A 22,408-nucleotide genomic window follows, 5' to 3' on the forward strand; every position below is an offset into this window, starting at 1 on the left:
ACTACAAAAACACAAACCATTGCGTCCTTATATGGCAGTGCCAAGGGCACTCCGAGTCTGCTGTGATATTGAATCAGAGCAAACACGATTGCTTCTCCTCAAAATCTGCCCAGCTATGGTCATAAGGCTTGACCCCTTGGAGAGAATACCTTTGAAACCCTGTGTCCCATTTTAAAACTATTATTTTCCTATTTATATTTTACTGCATAATGTGAATTAAACAAAGCTAGACAGACCTCTCTTCTATACATTTTTTTTCTCCCCCACTTCTAATCCAGTCCTTTCCAGGTTTGTTGTGAATTACACATCTGCAGTTGCAAAGTAAGTGATGTTTGCTTTTACTCCAGTACTCACACTGCTTTTAACGTCCTTCAGTTTTGGCAGAATGTCCAAGGTGAAGCCGTCAGCCTGCCCTCGAGACCGATTTCCTCCGTTCATAAAATTGCCAAAAGCCAGCACCAGGCCGAGCACCTGCAATACGGCCTCACTACTCTGGAGAGTCTGAGGTGAACACACCACACAGACACGCAAGATGAAGATATGAAGGCTAAACCGAGTGACATGAAATAAAACAAACTGAGAAGAAGGCCAGTGGCTCACCTTGCACACTTTCTGAAGGATTTCAATTTTGCGGAGGATTGAAGTGATACATTCATGGAAGGTTGACTGAAAAAGGATGCAGAACACCCTTTCTGAGAAATTGGAGATTTGTGATAGCTGGAACAGAAACCTGACGAAGGACAAGACCAGTCAACTTAAACCATATATTTAATAGCAAGACATTGAACAGACTTAGAGGGTGTATTTAGTTCTTACTGTTCTGGCTTGTCTAGTGGTTTGGCATCTTCCTTGCCTTTGGCAGATTTAATGTGCTTTTTAATGCTGTCCATCTCATCATCTTGAGCTCTCTGTCAAAAGAAAGTACACATTAAGTTGAAATAGAAATTGGTTACAGTTATGACGCTGACAAAAGGTTATTTTATTTTACTTAAACCTAAACTAAGCTAGCCAAAACACAAAGTGCCTCTACAAAAGCCTCGAGTCATCACTCATTTCTTGATACTGTGACAGGAAAATGCACTGGCACCATCTTTAGGATCATTGTCATTGCTGAAAATTGAAGCTGTTGTCAATCACATGCTTTCCAGATGGCATTGTATGATGGATCAAAATCTGAGGGTAATTATCAGTGTTCATAATTTCATAAATTTTGACAAGATCTTCAACAGTGCTAGCTGTAATGCAGCCCTAAACCATGACAGCACCATGTTTTCTTCAGTGTTGTACTCTCCTGACCTTATTCAAACATTTTGATGATTTTAACCAAAATTTTCAATTTTGATTCATCACTCCATGAGACCTGTTGTCAGCTCTTGTGCAGTTTGCATACCTCAGCCTTTTCTCCCTGTTTCTCTTTCCTAAGAATGGCTTCTTGACAACCAGACTGAGACCATTTCTGATGAGGCTTCAGAAAAGTAGATGCATCAACTGAAGTTCCAGATCAGTTTCTCAGATCCTGTGTCAAGGCGAATATTTATTTTGACTGTTTCTTAATTAGATGACTTTCAGATGAAGTTTATCTGCTCTAGAGTTTTTTTTTTCAGGCCTGTTTCTTTAGACCTGCTACTTTTGTGTCCTGAACTTTTAAATTTGTAAGCTAATACTACTTTGTGAATCAAGTTGTTGGTAGAAAATTTTTAGAAATGCTGGTTTCAAACTGTGTTAACATTGGCATTACTGTAGATTCAACTAAAGAAGTGAGAACAATTAGTTTTTGTCTAAGCCGTTAGTTGTTGTTTTTTTGTTTGTTTGTTTTTAAAGTGGCTCACTGGAAGGAAAATATAAACAAATGAGGGTCGACTCAAGACTTTTGCACAGAGAACAAGAGAACATGCATGGATATTGCTGAAACATATCTGTGTATGTATTTCCTTTATTTTGGTAAGGATCAAGGGTAGCGGTGTCACAGTCAGGAAACCAAAATTTAAAGAAAAATACTAAAGAAGAAAATCTGTGAAAAACCACATCTGTAAGAGAAATGGGTGGGACACTGACAGCACAGGAAACAGTATTAAGTGCTTTATAAAATAATTTGTTTGGATATTACTTGAATCACTTTTATCCTCTGAGTCACACCCAGCACTCCAAAGTGGTGAAAACATACATTCAAATTAAAGTCCATCCCTTGGAAATAGTGAGCCTTTTTGTAATAGCTGAAAAAATACACATTAGAAGGAGTTATACTTGGACATGTTCCCAAAACAGCATGTGAATGTTGAATGATTTTTGAACAAAAATATCAATAGATGCTTCTTAGACGTAGTTTTGCAAAAATAATTGTACTGGTGTTTTTTCATTCCCCCCCCATTTGTCTCTGATATCAGCTCACTGAAACTTTTGAATGCTCATCCATGCAAAAATTTGTTGCAAGGTGTTTAGAGGTTTTCTTGCACTTCAAACCCTGCAACATTTCAGTTGGATTGGTCTTTATTTGCGTGTCTTAGGCCATTCACAACCCCCTACCCTCCCTAATTTTCTTCCCTTTTGATGTCTGGAAGCTTTATCTCAAGTGTAAAAGAATTCTCAAATTATGTTTTGTACATAAACTCAACCATATGCCAGCCTATACAGTATAGGTTTCACAAATGCTAAAAGTATTGCCTTCAGCCAGACTACATTCCTGACTATTATCCTGCTGCCAGGCTCTGGACCACAGTTTTATACAAGGTGGTTTAAAAAAAAGCAAGCCAAAAATGCCCCTTCGTTTCACAAGAGGCAAAGACAATAGATCTTAATGTGTCTGACGCAGAGGGGCAAAACAATAAAACCATCTCCAGGAAGAAAATGTAAACTCTCTCTTAGTCCCTCCAGAGCCCTTAGACCCCCAAAGTCTGAGTCCCAGCAATCTGGCCTCATCCTCTGTTTCTCTCCATCCTACTCTGGGGTTTGGCCTCGGCATGGATCCTTGGAAAACATCAAACACCAGCATCAAACGCACGAAGGGCCAGATTAGTATTCTGCACACCGCTGCCTTCTGTCGGTGAGGGCAAGCTCTCCTTCGCCTTCTCTCGAGATGTTTTCAAGTGTAAATATATTTAACACAAAGCAGATCCTTTTCAAAGGGCAGCAGTGGAGCCCAGCAGTGTTTGGTGTAATTGGGGACAAGTAGGCATTAGCGTGTGATCTTTGAATTGCTAGGGCATGTTGTGGTGGTGGTTAGCATGAGAAATACAGTCCCATGTGGAATATCAAATGCAAAGTACAGTAGGATGATATTTGTGATGCCAGAATACTAGAGGTAGCCAAATGGTATTCATTACGCAAGTTTCTAGTACAGGGCTAAACAGAGCCAGACAGGCCTTAATCACTATTTATGTCACTCAGTTTTCAATGAAACTACATTTATGAGATACTTTGTACCTTGAGCTGCCAAATAATCGACCCCAAATGACAAGTTACATTGTGTAATGATATGTAAACTATATCTAGTCTTTTTTCAGAGCAATACCATGCAAAATGGGGTTTGAGGTGATCATATCTTGTTTAAAAGTTTAGGAGAGTCTGACTCACTGACCTCTCTGTTATCTACTACCAGCTGAAAGAAGTCTGAACTTGAGACAACTAGTCTGGGGCCAGATTATGGCTTGATATTAGAGGGTAGGGAGCAGTGTCCCGCTATCACTGTGACCCCTTTAATGACACTGGCTTTTTGTTCAAAGAACAGGAGTGGCTATAATCTGGAGCTCATAGACTAAGCGACTCTGTGTGCATCTGTCTTTATCCTCATACTGTACACTACGTGCAAATTTGTGTGGGTCAACATGTTTGTTTGTGAGCATGTTTGTGTGGGTGAGAGAAACAGAGAGTGAGGCAGAGAAGGCTGATCTAGCTCCTAGCACAGTGAGTGAGGGTGTAACCATTAGAAGCCCCTCACATTCCTAAAGACAGGCTGACTGTGCTGCCAACTGTGGTTTAGGGGGCTGGAGACCCACAGACAGGATGGAGTCTCGCAATACAAAAGAGAAACAATTTGGCTCTGCGACTCAATAACATAGCCTTAGGCCATAAGGGGGAGAAGCAGAGGGAGAGGGCTTGAAGTCTTGGGGTGACTGGAGAGGTTAGAAGACTTTTGATCCTGAGTTATGACACATTGGTTCATAACTACAGCTTGTCTCAAGCCACAGTCTCATTCCCATGATCAACATTATTAATATGCCTCTGGCAGCCAAAGGTCTAGGCCTCTCCTGTGTAGTTGTGCCAAAAAGTAATTCACAGGAATTTCACAGCATCTTAAAAATGTATCACAGTTGAAATGTGGAAAACATACTCATTTTCATGTTCTATTATTTACTGACCCGACTTCGAATGGTCCCTGAACCATTTCTACTGGGGCTGGGGAGATTTCCTATCAGACGAGCTTGATGAATATGTATTTACTCTATAAATGGAAGTCTTCACAGCCAAAATGGAGACATATTGGGAAGTACTGATGACAGTTCTGTAATTCTTTGCTAATATTATATGATTTACCTTGGCAAAGCTCACTGTAGTCGGCTCTTTTTTAAAACCACATCGAAGCTCTGACACAAATCCTGGAGTTTCTCAACTATCATTTCCTTTGCACATGGGCATTACAAAAGTTGAGTCAATCAGATCCAGAGTGTAGAAAACATGTTTACTACGTAAAAGCTTTGGTTCCCTTCCAGGGCAGCAGACAGACCTACACATGACTGACGCTGTCGCCAAACAGCACACATACCAGTACAGTTTGTGGCTTGCCTGTTTGTTTTAGTATCTAATGCACATTTCCTCAGTTCACCCCTTTCAAGTGGAACATGGAATAAGACTTAGATAGAGAAATACGTTCGCAGTAAAGTGGCATCTCTGAAATGTTGCTACACAATAATGTAATTACAGATTTTTTTTCACCCCTACAATTTAAACAAAAGTTCAGCCTTTGATAATGTTGGAAAGATATATTTTGATGAATGACATTTGGTGTTTTGTGGTTTACCCTCAGTCAAGTGAAAAATAAAACAACACTAACATGTGATGATTTCTTTTTTGCCATTTTGTTGATATCACTGCTTTATGAGTCTTCTTGGGTTTCATTCTATAATGGAATGATTGCTTGTTATTGATATATGGCATGAAATGTGCAACAATAAATCATTCTATTTGTCACTAGCAAGCTGTTCCAAACTCATACTTTTACTGCAAACCACACAGGAAAAGAAAAAAGATCAAGGTTTTCCCTGTGCGAATGCTGCCATCAACATCAGCCTGAGCTGTCGGTGGAGTTGCTTTGTATAATTTTCCTGGGCTGGTTGCTCAACATTGTGTATTTATGCGATTCTGGATTGGCAGGAAAGTTCCCAAATGTATTTCAGCTTGGGAAATTGCCTTTTCACTAGTCTATTGACTCATTGAAAACCACTGTCCGCATGATCCTTTATCATCCTTCCTTTAAAGTAAAAACATTTGCAAAGAAAAATGTTATTATATTATTTTTGTGACCATATAAAATAGCTTTGATTCCAAAGTCTTTGTTGTTATACTCACATTTTCATAGAGGGCTTGCAGAGTCTCCAGATCAACAACAGTATTGTCCATATTTAGAACGGCTGTGGATGGAAAGAGAGGGTGACATGGTTAATGTTAATGTTAACACTAAAGCATATCATGACATTCTTTTACCTTGAATGAACACCATTAACAAGTCAGAAATCAAACTAACACAAACAGACTGACAATTTCATAATCTCTAGTTTATACAGTGGTTCTTTTTTTGAAACAACAACTACAAACAAAGGTAGAATACCATTTCCTGCCGGGGCTGAAGGTGCCATGAAACAAGGACAAAAATGATCTCATGCCCACAAAAAGTGACACGTCGTATGCTTTAAGCTGCACAGTTATCAGTTCTCATGACGATAGCATGCAAGGAGCCATAAACTAAAACATAAATATGGAGGTCTTAGAAACCTGTCAAAGGTACAAAGATCTGTGTTTGAACTCCTGTGTTTGAATTCCTGGTGTCGCCTTTTTGTCTCGGCGCGAGGACCTGGCGCCCTCGAGCATTAATCCTTTGAAAGTAAATGTTTAAAGACAAACAGAGCCCGGGGGTCTGTGGTGTTGAGGCTGAGGTGTTGCTGTACGCACAATCACCCAGTGCAGTGCTTGACACCTATATGTGTATTTCACCATGCTGCAGGGGCCCAAAATCACTCACAATATTTTGATCTGTTGATTGCTGCTGAGGTACAGGGGTGAAGGCTAGGGTCACAGAGGCTAAAGCAACTTTGAATCAGAGTTTGCTTAGATAATGAATACAGAAGGATGTTTTAAGGCTTTTACAGCACAGCTGAAAAATAAGATCAAAGAAAATGATAACAAATATAAAACTAAAGGATGGTCAAGCATGTGGAAATAGTCTGATATCACTTTCTCTCTGTAGGCAGTTCTGTTGCCTTTTTAATCTCGTCACTCTTCTTCTACAAGTGCAAATCAACTCCTTTTTTTTTTTTAGTTCTTCGCTGTCACTTCCTGACCTCTTCACACACTGTTTCTTCCAAACCCGCCACAAAGAAACTGCCCTTTTCCATTTCTCCCACTCGTTTCTTTTAACCATTTGGTTTTCATTACTATCCAAACCAGTCTGGCTGGCTTATTTGACTGGAGACTGTTTTTTTTTAGGAGAAAACCATATCGTCACGGTGACACAGGACCTCTTCTAACTGAAATCCAGACCCATCTGCCCAGGTCTATCCTGACTATCACATTTGACCCAAACATGGCGCCGGTAACCGCCATCTCTGACGGAGGCTGGTGGTCTAAAACTTCTCAGGAACGCCGACAGTGCACGGAAGTGTCCTATGAAAAATGCAGAGTGTGGGCCAAGTCTGAAAACAAACAACAACAGCTGTGAGGAAAAAACAAAAAAATGTCTCGACTTCTCACTGAGCAATTGCGCCGTCATAAAACTGACACAATCTAAATCAATGACTCAGAAGTTGTTTTTCTTCATGTCAGAGATCTCAGATTTACAAAGACTTTGCTAGTCATTGACCAAAATCACGAAACCAACAGGAAACGAAACTAATTCACTACACTGACAGGAACAATTACAAAGTTTGGGCAAATTAATCTCTCTTTGGTAAACAAATCGTCCTTTGATTCTTTAATTATCTTAAACCTCTAATAGCACAAGGGAACATTAGATCATGTCCGGAATGGGAAAACATTAGCATAGTTATTATACAGACTTTGGGGGTTTGTTATTTAAGGGAAATTGAGTATTTTAAGGCTATAATTATTATAATTATTCAGACCTAAAAATCAGTCAAACACATTGTATAACACAGCACAGCTCAAAAACACATTCAGGATTATTTTCTTTCTGCACAGAAGATGGCCCACTGTTATGTCAGAACAAGTAGATAATACTTGAAAGTAGTCCACCAAATCACTGAGATGTCCTTTCTCTCATCTCCTAGTGACATAGTGAAGTTTCCAATCAGTGCTAATTATGTAGTAGTGCAAAACTGTCCTAACATAGGAGATAAATACCAGTACTGATGAGCGTGGCCCTCTCTTGCCCTTCCAATCTTACCTAAAATGGATGCACCAAAGACTAACATCGAGACCAGAAATGCAGAACAACATTTAGTTCCACCAGATTCTTTAAAGATGCTGCAGATAAAACGCTCCCAGAGAGCAACTGTTTATTGCTACATTGCTGGTTTGTGTGGCACACATTTATTTTGATGTAACCTAACCATATGTCTTGTTCGTGAGGAGTTAAGGTTTGAAGCTAACGTAAATGCTTTACTGAGAGAAGATTGAATAGGATGGGGAGATGACGAGAAGTGTTTAGACACAGATGAGCAAAGACTGGAGAGCAATCAGAGAGTAACTAAAACAGGAAGACCATCTGTAGCCATCATCATCTCCAAAATGACTTCACTTTAACAAAGCCGCTTAGACAAGATGGTGACAACTCATCCGACAGAGTGTCTCTGTGAAACACGATGTGCATGTTAGATGGGGAGAGAATATGCAAAATGAAAGAGAAAAGAAACAGATGAGAAGAGAGATGCCTTTCAGCAGTATAACTTGTGATAACACCAAACACTGGAATAGCTTTGGTAAAAACAAATCCAATAACATTCTAACTTCACGGCAGACTAAAAAAGAGAAAAGATCTATACAATGGGGTTTGCTTATGTTCAGTGTGCAGAATTATTTCTTTTTTAGAGATGATATGGTATCAAAATGCTGCTTTTGTATGCTTTTGATAGAAATTCACTTTTGTTTGGAAGTTAGCATCTTCCCAACACACCTGGGGATGACTGTGTACTACCTTCAAACAGAGGAAGGAACCATCCTCGTGGCACATAAATAAAAGCATCTCTGGCTGCTCTCAGGCACAGTGGTGTTTTAAGCTCAAAGCCAATATCAGCAAGTAGTATTTACAACACTACAAACACAATAATGTTCAGCAGGTGAAAAGTTTACCACATTTCTTATTATTTTTACTTTGATTTTATTACTTTTATTTGACTGTGCTGTCTGTTTATCTTTTTAATCTTGTTTCTTTAAACAATTTCTTAACAGGTGTTTAACCCCCACAGTAGTTTTTATGTAAAAACAAAAGTTATATGCTATGCAGTATTTTACTTTCATTCATTAATCTGTTTTCACTAGAAATTACATGGGGTACGCTCCTGTTGTTTTTTTTTGTTTTTGTTTTTTTTAAATGTGCTGTATAATAAAAACAGAGACAAATAGCATGTTGACTAGATCCTTACCATACTAACATTTGCCAATTAACACAAAGACACAACCTGATGGGTTATAAAAGTATCTGGTCATGATCAGAAGTAGTGGATGTTTTATAATTCTGGTTTGATGTTGTCAGAAGAATGAGGTTCAAAAATGTTTCACTGGCAACTTTTACAACTGCTCGTTAATGTAGTTGTCTAATGAGCCAAACACATGGCAGCAACTCATGTGCATTTATACATGTAGGCGTGGCCAAGATAGCTCGCTGAAGTACAAATCACGCATCAGAATTGGGAAGAAAGGTGATTTAATATGGTATCATTGTTGTTACCAGATGGAGTGGTCTTAGTATTTCAGAAATTGCTGATATACTGGGATTCTACACGTACAACCATCTGTAAAATTGCAGGGAATTATGAAGTTGTGTCAAGTCTCAGTTACCTAGAAGATATTAATATGCTAGATACTAGTATCAGAAGGCAAAAGCATCTCTACATTCTGACCATGCTGAACCTTGAAGCAGATGGACTACAGAACCAGAAACCACACTGGGTACCATTCAGCTAAGAACAGGAAACTGAACCTACATTTTGCATAGGCTCACCAAAATTGGGGGAAAAAAAGATCGTCTCGTGATGAGTATGGTCAAAATTTGTCATAAAAAAACGTGAAAACATGGATCCATCCTGCCTTGTGTTAACAATTCAGCTTGTTATTGGTGGTGTAATGCTCTGGAGGATGTTTTTTTCAGACACACGGGGCCTCTTAGTACCCAGTGCACATGATTTAAATGCTACAACCTACTTTGTTGCTAAGCATGTCCACTCCTTTATGACCATAGTGTACCCATCTTCTCCTGGTTACTTTCATCAAGATAATGTGCTCTAACGCTCAAATCACCTAAAAATGGCTTCTTGAACATAAAAGCGATCTCGCTGTACTTAAATAGCATCCTGAGTAACCAGCTTTGAATCCAATAGAGTACTTCTGGGATGTTGTGGAACGAGAGAGTCACATCATTGTGTAGTGCCATCTTATCAAAATGGACCAAAATCTCTAAGGAGTGTTTCCAGCACCTAGTTGAATCTATGCCACAAAGAATTAAGGCAGTCCTGAAAGCAAAAGAGTGTCCGACCCAGTACTTACTGTGTAGTGAATGTATCAAATTTAATAAAAGTTGTTTAGCCATGTCACCCAAAATCACAGACGTTAAAAATAGAACTACAGCAAAAGTCAAGACATCACCAAAATCCATGGAATTAACCTGCACAAGATACCAGCTAATTTAAAAAGTGTCAGCTAAAATTAAGTTGTGAATTAAATGACTGAATGACAGGCAAATGAATGAGATTTCCCATCCCTGGAGTAAAACAGACCATGGCTATTAAAAAGATCAATAGCATGCCTTCATATGCGCAAAACAGCGGCACACCGAATGTGCAACTGTGTATGTTTTGGAAAATGTTAGCAGTACCACCTTTTCAGAAACTGCTACATATTCTTCATTGTTGAGACACAAATTGCTTTCACAGTTTTGCCATCTGAAGAAACTTTGTGACAGATGATAACAAAAGTGCTACACCTCTATACCAGCTAAAGCACTCGTCATGAACATGTGACAAGACTTACCATTCTCTATGTCCTTCATATCAAGATGAATGCTAGACATGAGGATACCTACAGCCTGTGAACGCTTGTTGCTTAAGAGCTTCACCACCTAGAAGATAATGACATGAAGAGAAAAAAAAAAATCTTAACATCGTACAGGCTCATTAACCATAAACTTCATTACAAACAGAACATAACAGAACGGTGGTTTCTGTTTGACAGGTGAGGTGGAGAGAAAGATCCTCCTGCAATGTAATATGTAGATTTTAATTTAACCATAGGGGTCAATTTGAAATGAGCTAAACGCCATAATTAGGCTTGAAGATGATTAACGACCTTTCAAAAACACTAGAAGGTAAATCTTGCTGTCTATAATATTAACATGTCAACCTGAGGGACAGTGAGAGACGTGCACAGTTCATGTATATTGTATAAATATATATTATTTGTTAAAACTATATACTAATAAAGGGCTTTTGAATTACAAAGACAATATTTTAATAGAAATAATCTGTTCTCTATCATTTTCCTTCTGTGGGAGGAAAACTTCATCATTATTGATCAGCACACACTGAGAAAATTATAGCTATGGAGTTACATTGTGTTGACAGATTTTTTTCAAGTCTCCACATACACTGTCATCCAGTTACACAATCAAAACCTTACAGATCAGTAAAAACACAAAAGGCTTATTATTCTGACTCAAGTAGTGCAACTGATGAAACAGAAAACTGACTTTTTGTTTAAATTACACATTTTTTAAGGGGGCTAAAAGGTAAAGTTTAGAAAGTATTATCTGCACAATGCCATGGAGATTAAAACTGCTCAAAAAGCTGCAAACGTTAACAGTTTAATAATAGTCTGCCTCCGACAAACAGTCAGGAGTTAAATATCAAGCCAGTGTTGTTATTACGCATAAAAACTGCATCCAAGGGGACCATTATAAGCCACAGCTCTCCTGAGTAAGCAGAAGTGTGCACTGGGTTGCAAAGTGGTGAAGGGACAGGACAGGAAACCCGTAGCCTACTGTGATCCAGACAGAATGCTTCCATCTAAACCAGATCACACAGACCACAGACCTCTTAAACACACAGGAAGTTATATCACCAAGCCCCAACTGTCTGTGTTCCCCAGCCCAACCACAGCTTTGAGAAACATGCCGATCGAGATATGATGCTGAGTGACTTTCACAGTAAGTCTGTGATATTTTAGTGTAAGGTAACAGCGTCATTGCAGTGAATAAGTCATCAGTAAAGCCTTATATGCTGAAATATACAACAGAGCCTCAGGTATATTTGGTATATTAGGTATACTTAATAAACTGAAATATTAATCAGATATGATGCTTTCAACATCTAATCAGAGTCCTCAGACTCTGATACCATTAATAACCCATGTAAGAAGCAATCACCTGTAGATGATATCAAGAGCATTGTGGCGGCTCTGATTAGTGTTGCACCTGTGTTTTGACCGACATTAATTTGCTCGCTGATCTTCTGCTAACCTACTCCATCTTACAACTTGAACCCCACGCCACATCCTCTGCCATTGGCAATTTCCTATCTTACAATTATTATATTAAATAAAAAAGTAATCTTGATACTCAAAGCTCAAGATTTTCTGGTGACCAACAAAAAAATAAATAAATAAAATAAAATAATAAATAAATAAATATCTATTTTTAAAAATCAGCACTGAGAAAATAACTCCAGCCCCATTCTTTCCTCCAAGAAATAATGGAAAATGTTGCTTTTAAACTTCTCATCGTTCTCAAATATAAATGATAATAATAATAACAATAATATCAACTTTGTATAGTCCCTTTCAAGAAACCCGAGGATGCAAATAAGCAAAAGTATAAAAATAGACAAAAGGCTAAAGGTGGAGGGCTTTGTTAAAGAAGTGAGTTTTGATAAATTCTTAAAAGACTCCAGTGATGGGGCATTGTGAAGCTCAGATTGGAGAAAGTTAAAGAGGATGAGGGCTGCCAAAGTGAAGCCTCTTTTCCCAAATGTACCTAGGTTGATGTGGGGGACAGAAAGTGGACCCGTGGCTGAGGACCGTAGCATTAGAGACCGTGTGTATTGTTGCAGCAGGCCAGACAGGTACTGAGGGGCCAAAGAGTTGAGGGATTTGTAAGTGAGAAGATGGATCTTATAAGTAATGCGTGACTTGACCAGGAGCCAGTGGAGATTTATGAGGGTGAAGTGTGTGTGTGTGTGTGTGTGTGTGTGTGTGTGTGTGTGTGTGTGTGTGTGTGTGTGTGTGTGTGTGTGTGTCAGAGGGTCCCAGAGCTTAGTGTGTGAGAAATGAGAAAAGATGCCCATAGAAGTATCTATGATACTGACCAAAATAGAGGTCGGGGTAGGGTCACATACCAGTTGTTTGGAAGGTAATGCTGCTCTAAAAGTTAACTTACAGAAGCATAAACGCCTCAGCGTGTATCATAATGTTTAAATAAAGAGGTTTCAATTTTTAAAATATTGTTCATTTTCATTTCTAACGACGTTTAACTTTTTTAAATAAAAAAAAATCTTGGAGTTGATCTCTTGTTAAAAAAAACAAAATAGTTTTGGTTGTTAAATGTTAATAAGATAAACACTTTTTTCATAAATGTCATATATCAATAATTTATATATATTTTTATTTTCTCTACCCTAGACTTCAAATCTCTTAAGATGAAAAACAGAGCATTGGAAACATGCAGTTCATCATCTTCAGTCTTAAACAGATGTAAACCACATATTATAATTCATATTCATAACTTTCACTCCATATCTCTAGTACATCATATAAAAAGGTCAGAAGCAAGGCTGCTCCCTCTGAAACCTCTCTGCAGGTACAAAGGTTAACAGTTGACACTGTGTAATAGCAGTAAATCTTCCCATCTACTGTAATACTTATGCCAGCAGAGGAGTACTGACGTCAAAGCTGCTCTCTAGTGGTAGTCCTGAGGAGGATGCTTGTCCCCTCTCATCAGCAAAATAGTTGCACTCACAACACACAGGGGGATGCAAATAGCTGAACCAGTAGGAGATGTAATATGTTGAAGGTTAACTGCAATTTTGGTTCAGTCACAGTTCTATGTTTTTGCTGTTGCTGAATCACCATGGCTGTGTTGGAGATCATCCACAGAGATGATTGGGGGAATTCGACACACACCTAAGTAAGTTTGTTTCCCGTCACAATTAGGGGGAAAAAAAAGAGATATTTCATAATGTGGTAATAAACATATCCAGAGCGGTGTCAATTAGAGTGTCGTAGTAATGCTACAGTAACAGTAATAGTACATCTAGCAATGACTTGCTGGACTTATTTATAACTAAAATTTTAACTATTCAAGGAAAAAATATTAACAGGTGTCCTACAGATGTATCATTACACACAACACCTGTAATAACTGCTCTTTCCAAGTTAGATCCTATTCATACAAGGCTGTCAAAGAAGTCTCACCATTAATCAGTGCTCCCAAAAGGTCGATTCTGTTCATCTGCACACAGCGTTTTGAGTGAGAGAAACGAAGAAGTCATCCAACTGACTTCTTCAGTTGCGAGACCGTTGCTCTGCTGGATCTAAGCTACACCATACAGTACTTTAGCGTGAAAGTTCACATTTATTCTGCTACAGCAACATTCATGACTACTTCTGTGAGACAGACACACTTTTGATGTAAATATAAAATCTATAGCTGTGTAATTATGGAGTACTCTACAGTTAGACAGTACTTCCTATGGACTTTGAAGATTCAAATTTGAAATGATGAAAACCAAGATGGGGAAATATAAACCGTAGAAGAAGAAGCTTTTTGTTAAGAGTAAAGCTGTTCAACATTTGTTCTAGTTGTACTTTCAATCAACTAGAAACCTTTTGGAAGAAAGTTTTAGATTTTGGTGTCAAATTCCAATTGATCCCTTCCCATAACTTAAGAATATTTCCCGCCAGTGTCTATGCTTGGGACCAACATATCATTTCAGCAGAAACTGCCTGGTGATTCTACAGGGCCTCAATTAGAGGGGTGAAACTTCCTTCCCCTGTGCAACATTATTTGTGTTTTAGATACATAATTTAGCTGAATAGTACATTATCATAAAACTCTTAACCAAAAGAGCCTTAAATTGTAGATCAAATGTTTGCCTTGCTGATTGATGGAGTGACATAAAGGACACTTGGGAGGGAAACAGTCTGACTATTAAACTCAGTCATACAGAAAGCACAATGAGAGGAACCACATCATGAAATACAACTCCCACGCTTCTCACTCCCTCCCGTTTTCCCCTCTCCCCTTCCCACTCCCTCTCTCTCCGAGCAGTCATCACCGTCGTGAGGTTTCCTCACCGCACGCGAGACATTGGCTTGATGCCACTGGATGGTCACAAGGGGAGTCGGGTGGGAGCCAGAGCTCACACCACATAATAACTGTCTGGCTGTTGCATTTCCTTCTGTCACTCAAAGTAAATGGGAGACAACAGTGATGAGAAATGGAAAGGAACAGCCATCACTGGAGTAAAAGTGCGAACAGGAAAGCCCTGAAGAAAGCCAAACGTAGTGACCCCAAGGGGGAGAAGCAAAAACATGCATGCATAAATATACAAATACACACACACTTGCCTAAGCAAATATATCAGTATATATGCAAACACATGAGCGTAACACAACATATCATACCTGCTTGGCCTTCGACTTGCTGATTGTGTCTGAAATTGGCTTCTTCTTCTCCTTGACAGTGCTTTTGGAAAATAGCTCCACAAATTCTTCAAAATCCACAGTTGGTTCCTCAATTTTCTCCCACACCAGTGAGACAGTATGTCTAAAGATGGAGGGGGAGGAATTATTTACAGTGTAAGTAGGAGAGCCATTTTTTTGATTGACAGCAAAGTAGAACTTCATAGTGTAATTTGTGTTTTTTTAAAGGCATGTTTTTGCCCTCTGCAGTTCTACAAGTACTAATTTGTTATTTTTTGGAGAATAAAAATCCAAAATCAATTACTGCCAAAATCATTAGCCACCAAATGGCATTTATAATTCTGGGTTGAGTTCCTCACTTGCTCGTAAAGCAAGCTCTCCATTTCTAGAGGTTTGTTCCACCACAGTTTTCCAAGCCTTAATAAGGAAAGAAAACCTGGTTCAAGTCATTTCTCTGCTGACCACAATGCCTGGCTTGCATCACTTTCATTTTCCACAAAGCTAGCATGTCTATTGCAGTCACAGCATGTGGTCGATCTTTATCTTAAGTGGACAAGCTTCCTCTCAAATCTCTACTGTTCAGAGAATACCTTTGTGCAAATGATCCATATCTATCTTCACTTTCTACAGCATATCCTTACTTTTTAGCATGCAGCTGTATGCGGGTCCAGTAGAGTGGCTTCATTGGCTTGGGGGGTTCTATCATAGCCTTGGCAGGGTCAGCTTCCTGGATCATCATGGAAGGCATGGGGCCTGGTGGTGGTGGGGGCCCAAAGCCAGGAGGTGGGGGTGGAGGAGGGGGGCCCATTCCTGGAGGAGGGGGTGGTGGGGGAGGGCCCATGCCTGGTGGTGGAGGAGGTGGTGGGGGTGGAGGTCCGAAACCAGGCAGGGGTGGAGGAGGTGGTGGAGCTCCGGTACCTGATGGAAGGGGCGGTGGTGGTGGTGGTGGGAAACAAGGTCCAAGCCCGGGTAAGGGTGGGGGTGGTGGTGGAGGTGGCGGTGGAGGAGCAGTGGAACCCCCTGGTAAAGGTGGAGGAGGTGGTGGTTGGGACATAACCCCAGAGACTGTAGGGGGAGGAAGACCTGACTGGATGCTGCTCTGCTGCCTCTGCTGGCAAGTGCAGGCAAAGCCTTCTGAAGATTTGACGATGGAGGGTGAAATGGAGGACGGCGTGCTGCTAGACCGCCCATTCAGAGGCACATCAAACTTAAATCCCTCTTCCACAGGCGAGGTCTGGGTAGACACCTCCTGGCTCATCTTCCCCAATCGTCCTTCTTTTATCTGTGAGGCCTTGTGGTGACCATTGCCCAGAGCTCCCATATTATCCCTGATGCCCTTTGCCAGGGAGGCCTGCTGGCCTTGCAACACAGCTATCTTAATCCGCAGGTCATCAATGGTCCTCTCCAGCAGTGGGATGAGACTGCTTTCATCCTCAGAGGATGACTGACCTGACTTCAACTTGCTGCATTCTGTCTGTCAGTGAACCAAATAAACACATACATAAATAAATTGCATAAATATAATATATTATTAATATATTATTAAATCTTAGGCACATTATCATTCAATTACATAAACAGTGAGGGAAAAAAAAGTGTCACAACTCAAGCAGCTTAGTGACAGAATTATGAGGTTAAGAAGGGTCAACCAAGTCCCTCATGTCTAGACTCTGTCAGACCTCTGGCTCCACATTGGTTAGAATAGGGATGAGGGGATACCAGAGATTTGACCCCAGAGACAGTGAGTCTCAGTAGGCCTCACATGAGGAGGGTTTTGTCTGCTAGTACACATTCTCCAGTTGTAGTCGCCTTGTTGAATTGCGAGGAGAATATTTAGACAGTATGGTCCTCTATTTATTTATTTATTTTTTACTTTTCTAGGAAACGGGGAGGATTCGTGTGTTTGTTTCACAGTACTTTCAACACAAGCCTGACCTCTGGTGGCCAAGGAAAAACTCACAGCTAAATTCATGTGGGTAATAATATTACAGATTTAAAATACAGGTCAAATATATATGTATCAGATACAAAGTTCAGTAATTATATCTTTCCATGTTTGTCACTCCTGCACAGACTAAACGGGTTTCTATCCCTCGGTATTCATTTCTTTGCTGTTTTGCACACTAAAATTCAATTTTTCCATTGTTCATTTTTAAAGCAGTTTAACACATCCTGTATATATGTTTTTGTACCAAAGGTGTTAAATACAGAAAATAGAAATTCAAGAAGGAACAGCAAAATATTATAATCAAGCTTAGTCTCTTCTAGATTTTTACTCAACTGTGTGCACCATTTTCAAGTCTTTTGTGTGCGTTTGGTTTATAATCATGAATGATATTACAATGGCAATTTTTAAAAAGGCTATATTGGGTAAATGTTACCTTTCAGACACACGCATATGCAGTGAATATATCAGTCAGCAAGAAACAAACTTCGACTTTGTAAAGAGGAGACATTTGAATTTAATCTAATAAAGATGTTAAGTTTATGTTTTCAGAGCATACACTTTCCTTTCTGTGCAGGCAGGATGAAAAACAGTTGTCAGATATTTAACACTAAAGAGAAGACTTAACCAACCTGAACGTGTGGAGCACCTGGTGTTTTGGCTGATGATTGATGGAAAGAGGATCTCAAGCTCTGTACCCTGCCTGTGGTTGCCCCTCCATAGAGTTCCCAAAGGTAAGGAGACACTGGCAAGCCTACAGATGCCCAGGTGTACAGCTGCTCTTCCTGAACACAAGTTATAAATGCAGAAAGTTTATAATATCAGACACAAGGTCAGTAAGGTAAAAGATAAAAGGTCAGTAAACACAGAAGTATTAAAAGCACTACTGTTGAACATCTAGGAAACATGTTTCTTAATATTCCTGTTAAATGTCAAAAAAGCTCTCAGTCTAGTCACAGCTGCCGGTAGTTTGTCAGTCTCCATGGCAAATAAAAACGCTAAGCTACAATTGACTCTCTTACTGTTCAAATATGGTTTCTGGTCATGGTGAAAATGCTTAATCCTCTAAATGTACAACAAGGCATGCTCCATAAATATATTTAATCACTTTAGACAAAGAGCAGCTGGAGGCTACTGAAATTAAATACATTTGTATTTATATTATTTAACAGTATTTATTTCAATGACTCTTCAGTCAACACCCAACACAATGATGGCTACCCTAAAACAACTCTTAAAGAGGCTCAGATTAAAGGTACTCAACAATGTGAGGGTAAATATGAGTCAAGTGCTTGCTTTCTGCCTTGCAAACATGGAGTTGTACAAATTATTCCACTTTTTCCTTTTCTTTTTTTAAAAGTTTGATATTTTAGAGCATTCAGGTGCTTTCCATTTTCTCATTCCAAGTATGTATCATTACAAAACCTACCACAACTCTATTTTTCATACTAGTATAAGTGAAATAGCAAGGCTATGAACAGATAGATCGCACTCTACTTTTTTTTGCCAATCTTATGAGAGCATAAATGGCAACTCTTTTCAGAAGTGCCCCTATACTGCAGTATATTAATATTGTATGTCAGCATTAGCTGGTCACTGTGGTAACCTGACCTGCAGAGCGAGATCGATGTAAACTCTTGCAACGACAACAGAAATTTATCAACTAAGCAATGTTTTGCCAAGCACAAAGGACAGCATATGTTCAGAGTTCTTAGACACTCATTATTATCAAGCCCCATTTTTGTGATGAATGAGGCTGATTGGAGTATATAATTCAGGGCATATGCTGAACAAGAAACACGAAAGTGATACATTTGCTGTCTCCACCAAATTGGATGCAATGCCATATTTAGGTAGAACGGTGGAGGGCAAACAGGAGATGAAAGAATGAAGTAAAAGGAAAGAGAGGTGTAGAAAGAAAAAAACAAAGTCAGTGCAGTAAATAACTGATTTCAAGATGAAGAGCAACTTTAAAAGGGAAAGAGCATAATGGTCTGATATATTAAGGGGCTTAAGTGAAAAGGTTCCAGAACAGCAAAGACAGACTGATGATTTAATTTCAAAAGGAGATTAGCTTTAAGATAGAAAGCCCTAAAAAATGAAATCTGCACTCTGAATGACAACAACAAAGGTTATTCATGGTCAGGCTGAATAATACATGACTCCAGGCCAAGCCTCAGACTGAAGAAGTATGCAGAGCAGGGACAATTCTGTCCAATCCTGACATGGTGAGCTTTTTGCTCAGGAAGAGCAGCCTGAGCCCAAGGCACGTGGAGTTGTTACATAACACGGTCAGCAGATGGTCTACACAAGCACAAATGTATGTGTGCGCACATTTATGTGCATTTGTGGGACTGAATGAATGTCAGAGGCAATAATAATCCAGCTATGCAAGGAAAAGCCTTAGCGTGGATGTCTCATGCTGTCCTTTTGTATGTGTCCACAAGTGTCTTTAACATACTGATGCAACAGTGAATTGTTTGAAGATTAAAAAGAAAAAAAAAGAAAAGGTCTGTTTGTTTGTGGCCTACTTTGACCATGCAGCATGCAAACAGATGACAGTTTGTATTCCAGAGATTTGCATTTATGTTAATAAATCAGCTTAAGAGCTTGCACTGTCAGGCGAGTAATCTTGCTTTTGTCTGTGTGGAAGTCTACTGAACCTTTATGTGCGTATGAGTAAATACAACATATGTCCACACATGTGCATCAGCAGGAGATGTTCCAATGCGCAAAATCCAAAGCTAATCTGACCTGACTGTTTGTTTTTAGACAGATAAAAAAAGACCAAGAATTTACATCAACTATATTTGCTTTGTTATTATGTGTTCATACAGCAGTGCTTTGAGCTGAAAATATAAATTTTGAAAATTATTAAATCAAATTAAATTATTTTTTATATAAATTTAAAAAAATTACAATTAAAATGGTCTAGCTATGTCATAGATGATAAGATGTTACACTGGAAGTGAAAAACCTGGATAGCAATAGTCAGGAGAATTAACACCATTAAAATTAATCTTCTCGGGTGAATATATGTAGAAAATTTAACAGCAATCCATCCACTGGTTGTTGGGAAATGTCACTGAAAGAGCCAACCTCATGGCGTCACTAGAGGCTCAGCAAAGCCAGTGGAGTTCATTCCCTGCCATGACATAAGACTGAGGCATAAATGTCTGTATACATTATGCTGAACAACTCAATGTGATATCCATGAAGCTGCACAGTTAGCGAGGTTTAAAAAAATCTTTTTCTTTTTAAGTCATCAGAGTGTTTATCAGTGGATGACTTGATGACTTATTTTATGATTGTCATTTTGTAGCAACATAAAGACACTGAACAGGCCTATATTTTCAAAGAGCTGATGTGCTGATAAATATGTTGCAGTTTAAATTGTACATCAAGTTACATGTATTTTACAGCTTCATTTGCATGCAAGGAGCTGCAAGGAGTCATGACAGAAATGGCTCCAGCAGTAGCTGTGATAAAATCTGCAGGCATGTGCAATTAGGTCTGAGCAAAGCTTTACTGGAGTGGAAAATAAAAGATTCATGAAATCAACTTCCGCATAGTCACCCTCTCTACATACACCACTGCTCTTCAGGTAATGAAATCTCTCAGATGAATCATAGTCAGACAATAAATACAGAAACACACACCATGCATTCATTCTCTCTACTGCACATAAGAGTAACTCAGTGATTTATCTCATTAACACATGCTTTTTATATGCATCCCAGCCCATGTTATACTATCTTTAGACAGTGGTTTGTTATGAAAGTAGAAAAGTTAGAAATATGAAACACAGCTGCCCAGCTTTGAGGGGTTATTTCCGTCCCCACAAAAACCCTAAGTCTAATTATTTTAGAGCTATTCTAATGTGGATCGAGCATTTTAAAGTGTAAAGTGTTTTAAAGCTAAACTATATATTTGTTTAAAAATGAACCTACCCCTGAATATGTGGTCAGTTTTTAGAATAAGTACTAAGTGTAAGTGAAGAGAAAGGTCTTACATTAAAAACTGGTGACACAGTACTGTCACCAAGGAGCTCTGCACGCCCGTTGCTGAAGGGGTGCAGGAGACCCTGGACAAGCATTCGTTGACACAGTTCTTTCACATCCTCTTCAGAGGACCCATCTCCTTGATGCATACACAGCCTGTCCAAAAGAGCGCGACCTGAGAAAAGAAAAGACAGACACTGCAAGAACAAAACAGAGGGATACAGAGCTCCGTTTTCAAGACTAGAGGAGGATGCTCAGATGAATTTGAACAGACACATTTTTAAAATTTATTTTTAGATATATATTTGGTAAGTTGAGAAAAATTGTGTAGTTAGACACCTCATGTCAGTCTGACCAAAGAATGTAAAAGACATTTTTCATTTTAGGATGTGATAATTAAACACCTACACTTGTAAACTCTATTCACACCATTTACACGTGGGTGAAAAGAGAGGTGGTGCTGATTGTGAAGTGCAAAGAACTATCAAATTGCAGAAAAAGAAAAGTTTTGGAATAGCTTGAAAAAAAAAAAAAATCTAAAAGGTGGGCTAAAGCCGACAGCATGGTTACAAAATGTATAAATTCTACTTCTTGAATAAAATACAGAAAATAAAGTAGGCTGTCCGCATGTTTGTAAAGTAAGTTTGACCTGTGAGAAATGTAGTAATGTATCAAAATCTCTATACTTCATAAGGAATGACATATTTTCTTGAAAATGAAATTAATGTCAGGAATTATGTGGAGTTTGAAGGGTGGTGGGGGATATCAACAATGTGACAGCAGAGGACTGTTGAGCCCAAAACAACACACAGCTACAGCAGGAAGACCAATTCTAAAACAGGGTGATTTCTTTTAACCATGTGATACAGGGGACAGTGTCAAATCAATTAAAAGCCATGACATGACTCATGCTCCTGTAGATTTGTTTTTATCCGTCAGTGGGAATTTGTCGTCACTTGTTCAAACATTAAGCTGGAGTTTTCTGTGGTTTCCCATCTTTGTTCTCATTGCTTCCACTCCTTCTTAAGGGTACATGTGACCTGTAAACCTCGCTGCACTGATTGGTATCACATGCAATGGTAAACTAGTTAGAGACTGAGTATTTGTGAGCATAAACGGGACAAAAAAGTGCCACACAGGCACAAAAATGTTCATTTTATATGGATTCAGATCATTATGTACTTCTGTTGTTTGGAGCGAGTTCACCTGACGCAAACAGAAATTGATTTAACATCATGACTTATTTTTGTCTTGCAGAAAAACTGTCACATGAGTTTAACATCCACTGTGTTTGTATATGCGTGTGCTTCTTATCTAAGCCAGTGGAATCAGAGGATGACATAGCCGTGGGTGGGTGGCAGCATTGTCATTCGGTCCTCTGATTTAC

The 22,408-nt window shown here is 39.0% G+C and overlaps 1 protein-coding gene across 2 annotated transcripts in view; it reads right to left on the reverse strand.

Moving 5' to 3' along the window:
- Nucleotides 1-22,408, reverse strand: part of fmn2a (formin 2a) — a 40,181-nt gene that overhangs the window by 12,557 nt on the left and 5,216 nt on the right. For both annotated transcript variants that reach the window (XM_082557444.1, XM_082557445.1), the window contains exons 3-11: nt 21,033-21,196; nt 17,653-17,805; nt 15,717-16,549; nt 15,058-15,199; nt 10,414-10,501; nt 5,563-5,624; nt 817-908; nt 601-730; nt 355-501 (exon numbers count right to left, since the gene is read on the reverse strand). In XM_082557444.1, coding sequence (XP_082413570.1) covers nt 355-501; nt 601-730; nt 817-908; nt 5,563-5,624; nt 10,414-10,501; nt 15,058-15,199; nt 15,717-16,549; nt 17,653-17,805; nt 21,033-21,196 — 1,811 coding nt within the window. The remainder of the gene's footprint in view (nt 1-354; nt 502-600; nt 731-816; nt 909-5,562; nt 5,625-10,413; nt 10,502-15,057; nt 15,200-15,716; nt 16,550-17,652; nt 17,806-21,032; nt 21,197-22,408) is intronic.

Source organism: Aulonocara stuartgranti, assembly GCF_965226115.1.
Source record: "Aulonocara stuartgranti genome assembly, chromosome: 13".
NCBI lineage: Eukaryota > Metazoa > Chordata > Actinopteri > Cichliformes > Cichlidae > Aulonocara > Aulonocara stuartgranti.